A 9,774-nucleotide genomic window follows, 5' to 3' on the forward strand; every position below is an offset into this window, starting at 1 on the left:
CACTAAACTTCTTATTTAAGATTAATATGTAATATAAGATATTCAGATGAAGTTTCATAATTTTGGATAAGCTTAGCTATTTTTCATCAATTTAATCCCTTTAACATTCATTCAATTAGGAAATATAAGAAATTGTCTTGGAAATATATGAAATTTTTTTGTTGAGTCTTTATGATTTCCAGAATATACGAAAATTATCAGATATGGTTTTGGACAATCACAACTATAATTAAAAATTATTTCTCTTCAAAAAAAATGAAATCAAAATAAACAGAAAACAGTCATAGAAATGTATTAAACTTTACAAAATGTCTTTAATTCGATAAAAATGAATTATTTTCTAGAAATTTTCCAGATCATCTTATTTTGTTGTTTGGATTCTGGGAAAAATTGGATTTGATAAGAAAAGAAGTTTTAGATATTTATTTGTGAATAAATCATTTATGACATATTGGAAAGCTTTTTAACAACATACTTTTATCATCTAGCATCTAAGCTTGAAGATCATCACATGCATGCTATTTTGAAGACCATAAATGAGTTTGAAATATTCAAAATTCATTTTTGAATGAAAAGTCATGGTGCAAGTGGTGATTTTCCACCAAAACTTGTATAAAAGTGCATTATCTTGATTTTGACTTAGGTTTTGGTCATAGGACTTCACCATTTGCAACATGCATGTTTTTTTTTGTGAAATCCTACCACCATCATCATAAAAACCGACATGTATGAACATGAATGTGAATAATCTCAAAGAAAAGTGTATATGGAGAAGAAAAATGCAAGAAAACTTTTAATTTTTTTATAGGGATGTGAAGGAGGATGAAGGAAATTTGTGTTTACCTTGAAGAACAACTTCATAGGACGAAATTTTTTAAGTAAAATGGCATTCTTGCTGCTAAAATTTCGTTAGTTAGAAAGAGGGAAACGAATGAGGGTTTTTAGATAGAAGAAATAAAAGAAAAGATAGATTTTGTCTCTCTGGTTACCCAATATATTTCATCATCTCTTTGGGGTTTCTCTCTTCCAAAATTGGGCACAAAGATATAGAGACTTATGTAAACTCATGACTAATCGAATGTAGAAATCTCTCCTATTGATATCGCTTCTAGGTTCATCATTTCTAGAGAGGAGTGAAAATTTTAGAGACAGAGAAGTGGAAGGTGGAGTGAATGGGTGATCAAAATGATTAGTATTGGGAAGGGGGAGGGTATAGCCGAAATTTTGAACTTATGAGGAGGTTTCCCTCTTTCTTACTTCTAAAAAAATAAAACCTTTAATTTTTATTTATTATATATATATATATATATATATATATATATATATATATATATATATATATAAAATTTTCCATGTTTTATAAAGTATGCATTTGGTTATATTTTATTTTCATAAAATCCTTGGTTTTTAGCTTATAAATTTGGGATAAATTTTGTTGATTAAATTATATTTTACTTTATTATATTCCCTAATTTAAATAATTTAATTGGTATAATAAAATTATAGAATTCTTGATGTTAAACCTTATAAATTTGAGTTTTTACGGCTTGTAAGGTTTAAGGAATTTGTAATCTTTGGATATCAAAATAATTTGAATTTTTGAGCTTCAAATTATTTTTGAGTTTATATCTCTTTCCAGTAATAAAAATGCTTGAAATTTATTTTTGTCGGTTTATTGGCATTTCTATGTAGTGATTCTGATATTCAAGTGAATTTGAGGAATCGGGTACACTAGTCCTAGTTTCAACTTTGACTTAAGTTTCTATGAGACTCTAACCTAATTTATACTTCTAGGTCAGGTGCATGATGTGTCTACATGATTCATGCAAATTTGTTCAAGTCAAGGAATGACCTGAATTTAGATAGTCACTACAGTTAAAGTAGTAGTAGAATTCACATATCAATGTGAAATCTAAGTACACTATCATTTGATTCTACTTGTTTCCAAGTTTCAAGTAGGTTATGAATTAGTCTCTAGCTAGTAAATCTAGCATGTGTCGCTCCTACACATGCAACTAAGTTTAGTAAAGTCTAGAACCGACTCGAATTTTGATAGTTGTCACAATAAATTTTTTTGGTCTCAACGCTCACAGCCAGAGCACTGGATTTGGGATTCATTCAACCCAACAACTCTCCATGAGGAGAACCGACTTTATTCGTTTGAAAGAAGGACAAATCCCTCCGTATGTGTACTTATTATCGTGAACTAAACAAAGTTACCATCAAGAAAAAGTATCCACTACCAAGAATCAACAACCTATTCGACCAACTTTGGGGAGCATCATGGTTCTCAAAAATTGATCTTCGCTCCGAGTATCATCATATGCATGTTAAAGAAGATAATATTCCCAAGATTGCCTTTCGAACTTGTTATGGGCATTACAATTTGTGGTGATGCCTTTCGGCCGTACAAATGCACAAGCAACATTTATGGATTTAATGAACAAAGTATGCAGGCTTATGTTGGGTAGATCAATGATTGTATTTATTGATGACATATTGGTCTGTTCAAAGACGGTGGAGGAGCACGAGAAGCATTTGAGGGAACTACTTGAGGCCCCAAAACATGAGAAGTTGTATGCCAAGTTCAAGAAGTGTGATTTTTGGCTATAAGAATTTGAGTTCCTTGGCCATCTCATCAACCAGCAAGGGAATTTGGTTGATCCAACCAAGGTGGAGGTTGTATTCAGTTGGGAAGTTTAAAAACTCCAACCGATATCAGGAGTTTTCTCAGATTAGTTAGATATTACTGCCGAATCATTCAAGATTTTTCAAAGATAACAGTTCATGTGACGAAGTTGACAAAGAATGGTGTTCCTTTTAAGTGGAGAGATTATCACTAGCATGCCTTTGAAACCATGAGGTGTGGATGATATGACGGTTTATTGTGATGCTTCCATACTTGGATTTGGGGTAGTTCTTATGTAGAGGAGTAAGGTGATTGCATATGCATCTTGTCAGTTGAAGTCGCACGAGACAAGATACCCAACCCAAGACTTAGAGCTTGGGATTGTTGTGTTCGCCCGAAAGATTTGGAGGTACTGTCTATGTGAGTGAAGTGCATATATATGATAGATTAACAAGAGTTGAATATGAGACAATGTTAGTAGCTCATGAATGTATTAAAGGATTATGACCTGGAGACAATTTACCACCCTGGTAAAGTAAATGTTGTTCCGACTCACTGAACCATAAGAAGCACTACGTGCCCGTGCATGTTACATGTTTGAGGATGACATTGGCTACATCACCTTTTTATATGATGAGACAAACTCTAGATGAGGCACTTGCAATAGAAAATCCGGATAAGGAGAAGATCAGGGGCAGATTCATAGTTTGGCCAGAGATGGTCAGAGGTTACTTAGTCGTTATGGATGGATTTGGGTATCGTTCACTACGAGCACGAGGCAAATACTTATGGATGAGGCTCATAAGTCAAAGTTTTCTATACATACAGGTGCTACCAATATGTATAGGATTTGAGAAGGGATTTTTGGTGGCCGAAAATGAAAAGGGATGATTCCAAGTATGTGGAGAAGTGTTTGACATGTCTAAAGGTCGAGGCTGAACATCAGATGCCTCACTGAATGTTCCAGCCTTTTGAGATTCCCGTGTGGCAATAGGAAAACGTAACAATGGATTTTATTACAAAGCTGCCCAAGACCCAAAGGAATATTGGTACTTTATAGAGCAATCACTTCATCGCCATTAAAGAGAGTTCATATGTAAAGCAGATTGCGGACATCTAGATCAAGGAAGTAGTATCTCAACATGGATTGTTAGTTTTAGTAATATCTGACAGAGATACCAGATTCACATCTGATTTTTGGAAATGGTTTCATGAGGATTTGGGTACGTAGTTGAGGTTTAGTATAATGTACCACGCACATATATACGACCAAATCGAGAGAAATATTTAGACTTTATTGGACATGTTGCACGCTTGTGTGTTAGATTTTAGAGGTATTTTGGATACCTTCTTGCCACTAACTGAGTTTTCCTAAAACAATAGTTACCATGCCAGTATTGGGTTGCGGTTGAACCTCGATTTATTGGGGGCAAAGTTGGACATCATACGCTTAGGAGCGTTGAAGTTGCTCAGAGGACCACATAATATATTCAACAAATCAAGGAGCGCCTGAGGAACACTCAAAGCCGATATAAAATTTATGTCGACAAAAGGAGGCCAGACTTGGTGTTCTAAGTGGAGGATTATGTATTGTTGAAGGTATCTCCATGGAAAGGAGTCATTCTCTTTATGAAACGAGGAAAGTTAGGATCCCGATATATTGGACCATTTAGAATTTTAGCATGGGTTGGGAAGGTCGCTTATAGTTTGGAGTTGCCTAACAGATCCACAATACCTTCCATGTATCGCTATTGAGGAAGTGTGTTGTGGATGATACCATTGTTGTGTCACTTGAGGATATTCAGTTAGACGAGAGATTAAGCTATGTAGAGCGAAATATAGTTATTCTTGATCATAAAACTAAGAAGCTTCAGAATAAGGAAATTATGTTAGTGAAGGTTCGAGAGAAGCATAAAAAAGGATCGAAATGGACATGGCAGCGGAAAGAGGAGATGTGCAGTCAATATCCAAAGTTGTTCTGATGAGGCGGATTTCAGGGATAAAATTTAAATAAGTGGGGGAGAATTATAATGCATGTTCCTCAGGTATAATTTTCTTTAGTTAAGACTCTTCAAGTTTCGAGATTTAGGGCTTTTGTGAAACCACTGTGCAGCTATGGTGTTTTTCGTGGCATGGCCATGTTACTTAAGTAGCGACACGATCAGGTGTGGACTACGGCGTGGTGGTGGCTTAACATAAAACCCTAGATGTTGGGCTTTATATATACAACACTAACTCCTAGGTTTCTCTCCATCGGCCTCTATACCCCCAGAAATAGAATCTCAAGCCTCCCTAAGCCCTCATCTCTCAATCCCTTGAGTTCTTAGTGTTTTTTAGCTTTGCAAAGAGGATCCAACACCCTTTGTAACTTGTGGTTTGTATTGTGGTCGTTGTTATCTACTATTAGCTTCTTCTGGACCTTTGTAATTCTTCAAGACTCAATCTTTAGGCTCATTACCCTTTAAATCTTGAAATTTAAGCTTTTTTGTCCTATTTTGATGGATTATAGATTAAGTTTTGGTAAACTCCATAATAAAGTTGTAACTTTATTATCCCTTAAGGTTCCCAGGAGTATTCTATATCATAGATCTGGTCACTAATATCCATTTGGTTCCATACATGGGATTATAACCATTTTTTTTACTATTTGGACCTAAAATGATGTGAAACATGCATAGGACATACGTATCCATAAATTTATGTTTATTATGGATCATAAGTGAGTATTAAAACCTCCTGTAAAGTATAGGTCATATACTTAGTGGATTAAGTGTTTAATGAGAGAAGTGGTCTGCCAGAGGAACCATGGATAGCCAAAGGACTAGCCACGATGCGGTTGTCAAGTATATCCCACGACTGTTTTCTCGTGGCTAGACCGTAACGCAACCAAAAGATCATTCGTGGTGTGGTGACTATTGTTTGTTGACTTTTTGAACAAGTTTGACTTTTGGTTAGTTGTGTTGGGATTAGGTCTTGGAGGGTCAAAATGGTTTTTTGCACCTAGATTAGCTTTTATTAGACATAGATTCGATAAGGAAGTGTAAATAAGTGCTTGCCTTAATAAATAAGTTAGGGTTATGTATTGTGTAGTTTTAGGGAAGACTTGATACCTCTAGTTTGAGATTGTGGATTTCAATGTTGTCTTTAGTTAAGTGATTTCTCATGAACTTACTTATTATATGGACTATGTGATATACATATATATATATATATATATATATATATATATATATATATATATATATATATATATATATATATATATATATATATATAAGATCACGAAAGGTCTCTCGGAAGGAATCTAGTTCTACTGGTGTTATTTATGCTAGCATATGTTATATAGTAAGATCATTCTCTGTTTATGTGTACAATGTAAATTGCATATGATATGTATAATGAATAAGTGTTATGATTTCTCACTACACCTTAGTCTTACATATGCTACTTTACGTCTTTAGTTGCAGGTTCTTAAGGTTCGAAGGGCAAGGTGCTGGCTTGATTGGGATATCTGAACAATTTCAGTGGTGTGGCATCTACTCTATGTAAATGTTTGTTTATTATGATTTTGTTTTCAAAACAATTATTTAGCTTCCACGTTTGATGATGATTTTTTGATACTATTTTTTATTATGGTTGGCTTTCGGGATGTTACAATTTTGGTCCAAGGGACAACCATCAGGGGCAAGTTCTCCTTGGACCCTACTAGGAATAATGCCCCTATGAACCCTACCAAAGGTACTACCTCCTGACCATGTGTTCCCGAGTTCATATTAGTTTATTTGAGTGTGCACTTCGGTTCTTCAATATCATGTTACATCCAAAGCTGAACTGAGCATGTCTTAAGTTAATTCATTCCGATTATACTAAAAGGATTTATGACGCTTACATCACCAATAAATTTTGTGTTTCATTTACACATGATGTTGCACATTTTAGTGCTTACAAATATGGTTTTTCTTTAATTTTCTTTGTTTTGGTTTTGTTTCTTTTTTGTAAAAAAAAGGTACTAAACTAGGTCCGATGGGCAAATATATGTCTTTATAAAGACCAAAAAAATGAAAGTATTGAGACGAACATGGTCCTTAAAAAACTTGTATTTTTTGTTTGGAAAACGAGACACTGAAGAGAATAAGAAATCAAGAGTTTTGATCATAGCGTACGGTTTAACGTATAGGTTAGAGTGAAACATGATTTCCTTAAAAAATTATTTCATTCCAGTTTTAAATCGGTCCTTGACCCACAAGCATTACTATTTTAGAACGACTCGAATGTCTAATATAGAAACAGGTCAGCATTCCGAAGACCGGCTTCAGATCAGTCAAAAATGGTTCCATAATCGAACTGTTTTATCCATCTCACTATAAGCTTATTTTCTAAAGGTCGGAAAAAACACTTAGAAAGATAAAATTGAGTACGCTTAAAAATGATTATACAAAGGTCAACCAGGTTTACACACATTACAAGATTTAGAAGAAAGAAAAAACAACCAAAGCACGCTTCCACACATTTACAACCTTTATTGTTGAATCCTTACAAAAATCTAGTTACAACACCAATGATTCCAAACTGGAATATGAATGATCATGCTCACGAGTCACAAATTTGCAAAAAAAAAACATGATCAAAAAATTAATTTACCACTCTACAATTCAATCTAACCTCCTGGCCACCACCATCTATGTTGCTCATCTTGATCATAGATTCCACAAAAGCTTTCTCAAACTCATCTCTCGAGTTTGCAAACTTGGTGACCAATGTTTTAGTCGTTGGGTTAGTGAGTAAGGCTTGATCGGAAGTGAAGATGCTCTTCCCTTCAAGAAGTAACTTGTAGTATCTGTTGTCAAAAACAGTAGGGGTTGAATCCAAATTCGCACCCGCATTTCTCACCTTGTTATGCATTGGACAAACGCTCTGTAAGCTAGCTGCAAACGATTGGTGCATGGATGGATCAATGTCTTGTTTAGTGGCAAAGTTGTGAATCCTGTTTTGGAATGAGGAGCAATGAGCGAATCCAAGTGTATGTCCTCCTAGTAAGAAAGAAGTTGTGTTTCTTGATTATAATATAGACTCCATGTAACAAAGCCAAAAATTTTACATGTAGAAATAGTTTGGAATTTACCTGAAAGTGCCACCAAATCATTAATGGAAAGACCTCTTTGGGAAAAACTTTGTTGGAGCTGAGATATATTAAAGAGGGGAGCAGGCAATTGTTTGGTTTCGGATGCTTTCGAAATCCTGCCATCTTTTCTCCCTTTTGGCACTGCCCAACTGGGACCTCCAGACTGTAAAAACACAATTAGGGTTTAGGATTTATCTAAAATATAATTAGGGCATAAGTGTAGGGTTAATTATCCAATTTTATTGCATTATATATTTCATGGTCATTGTTATTTATACTAATGCGTTGTGATTTATCCAAAAAAATTAGAATTTTTGATGTTATTTGATTGAAACCATTGTTATTATAAAAATCAGATATATGCTTAGTTAATTACCAGATGAACTGCATCTCTTGCTGCTAAAGCTACGATATCAGCACACGACACTGTACCAGGACACATAGCCTCTAACGCTTTCTTGGCGTTGTCTATAACATAGAACGCGTGAAGCGAAATGTTTGGAGGTCCATCTTTTTCGGCTTTATTCTTTCTTGTTGAGTTCAACAACACAGAACCATCACATCCCTTCAAACAAAAACATTACTACAGTGATCAGGTATAATTGCTAATTCAAGATTCATTATCAGGGTATGCACTAGAATGATAAAAGTTTGAGTTTATGTTAACCATGATAATCTGGTAAGCATAAATCTACTAGAAAGATAAAATTTTGAGTTTTTGACTTAATTTATATATACGTTGCTAAATACTACAATAATGTTTTCAGGTTATGCGTAGCCAACAGATTATGTAGATTTGTCCTTAATATTGGGACAATATCCTATCTTGTAATGACTATTAAGTAGTTTAATTTTTCATATCTTGAAGTTTCAAGTTCGAACTTATGTTGATATATGTCAAGGTACTAAAAACTGAATTGTTCAAACCACTAGCTAGCTTCTAAACAAAATGAGCTATAACGAAGCAATCAATTAAGAGAGAAAAAGGCAAATACAACTTACCCTAATGAAGCAATCATGGAATTGCATTCTGAGAAGTGCAGCAGGGACTGTTTTATCATTCAACATGGCTTTCTTGACAGCACTTGTAACAGTTGCTTCAGCCATGGGACATGTTTGATCGTAGTAATTAGAACTCAATGCATTACTACCATTAAAAAGAATGAGCATAAAAACCCCTAAAAGAAGTGAAGAAAGATTGATGGCTGCCATTTCTTAGCACAAAATTATATGATTTCAATTTCTTGTTGTGATGGAGATTTACTGAATACCCAAGTATTTGTAGGGAAAAAGATTGTGGAATCGTTTGTTAAAGTTAAAGGTTTGCATTCTGGTGTTTGCATAGTTGGTGAGCTAAAACCCTTAGGTTCATGTTATGAGTTGTTAGAGGCATAATTTAGATAAGAAAAAGGGGAAATTAGATAAATACGGCACTGTCTCTACTGTATATAATGGTACTACAAAGTATAAACTCATCCAATAATTTAAGATAATATGGTACAATAAAATGGAGCTAGTATGGAACAAAAAGTGGCGCATAATATATTTGTGTTTTTGGTGGAAGTTTTTAGCTTCAGCAACTAAAGGTACCAAAGGTATACGTTAAGTAATAACTTCAACTAATACAATTCCTTTTTTTCGTTATAAAAAACTTGACTTAAAATTTTATAATAAAAAGTAGATTTGTTATATTATTATTTATAAGAAAATACAGAATAACAGAAGAAAAAATAAATAAATAAATAAATAACGTGTGATGACGTGCAATACTACAAATGGGCAATTTTCAACAACAAAATTCCAACGGATCAATTCCAACGTCAAAAACACCCTAATTTGTTACAACTGTTTAGCGAAGTTTTGCAACAGGACGATGCGTCGGCATTTTACTAAAAATTACCAACGGATTTTGCAAATAGGGAAAATGATTAAGAAAGGTAGTTATCTATTCGTTTTGTTCACAGTTTTGTTCATATTTAGGTGAAAAATTTATATACAATTGATCAACGAACTTGTTAAAAAG

At 34.0% G+C, this 9,774-nt stretch overlaps 1 protein-coding gene across 1 annotated transcript; it reads right to left on the reverse strand.

The window, feature by feature from the left end:
• Positions 1–7,025: 7,025 nt before the first annotated feature.
• Positions 7,026–9,016, reverse strand: LOC145075475 (peroxidase 64-like). Its single transcript, XM_079021711.1, has 4 exons — positions 8,754–9,016; positions 8,128–8,316; positions 7,752–7,914; positions 7,026–7,659 (listed from the first exon to the last, which is right to left on the reverse strand). The coding sequence occupies exons 1-4, from the start codon at positions 8,961–8,963 to the stop codon at positions 7,262–7,264; spliced, it is 960 nt and encodes a 319-aa protein (XP_078877837.1). The 5' UTR covers positions 8,964–9,016; the 3' UTR covers positions 7,026–7,261.
• Positions 9,017–9,774: the final 758 nt, after the last annotated feature.

This window comes from Lactuca serriola, chromosome 9 (genome assembly GCF_051521515.1).
Source record: "Lactuca serriola cultivar US96UC23 chromosome 9, Lser_US96UC23_V15, whole genome shotgun sequence".
Lineage (NCBI taxonomy): Eukaryota > Viridiplantae > Streptophyta > Magnoliopsida > Asterales > Asteraceae > Lactuca > Lactuca serriola.

Bases quoted from the DNA above. Each gene is read 5' to 3' on its own strand.
- LOC145075475 (XM_079021711.1), bottom strand. From the start codon at position 8,963: ATGGCAGCCATCAATCTTTCTTCACTTCTTTTAGGGGTTTTTATGCTC. The intron at 8,317-8,753 runs GTAAGTTGTATT...TTTTGTTTGAAG, and splicing joins TCCATGATTGCTTCATTAGG to GGATGTGATGGTTCTGTGTT. The intron at 7,660-7,751 runs GTAAATTCCAAA...CTTTCTTACTAG, and splicing joins TGATTTGGTGGCACTTTCAG to GAGGACATACACTTGGATTC.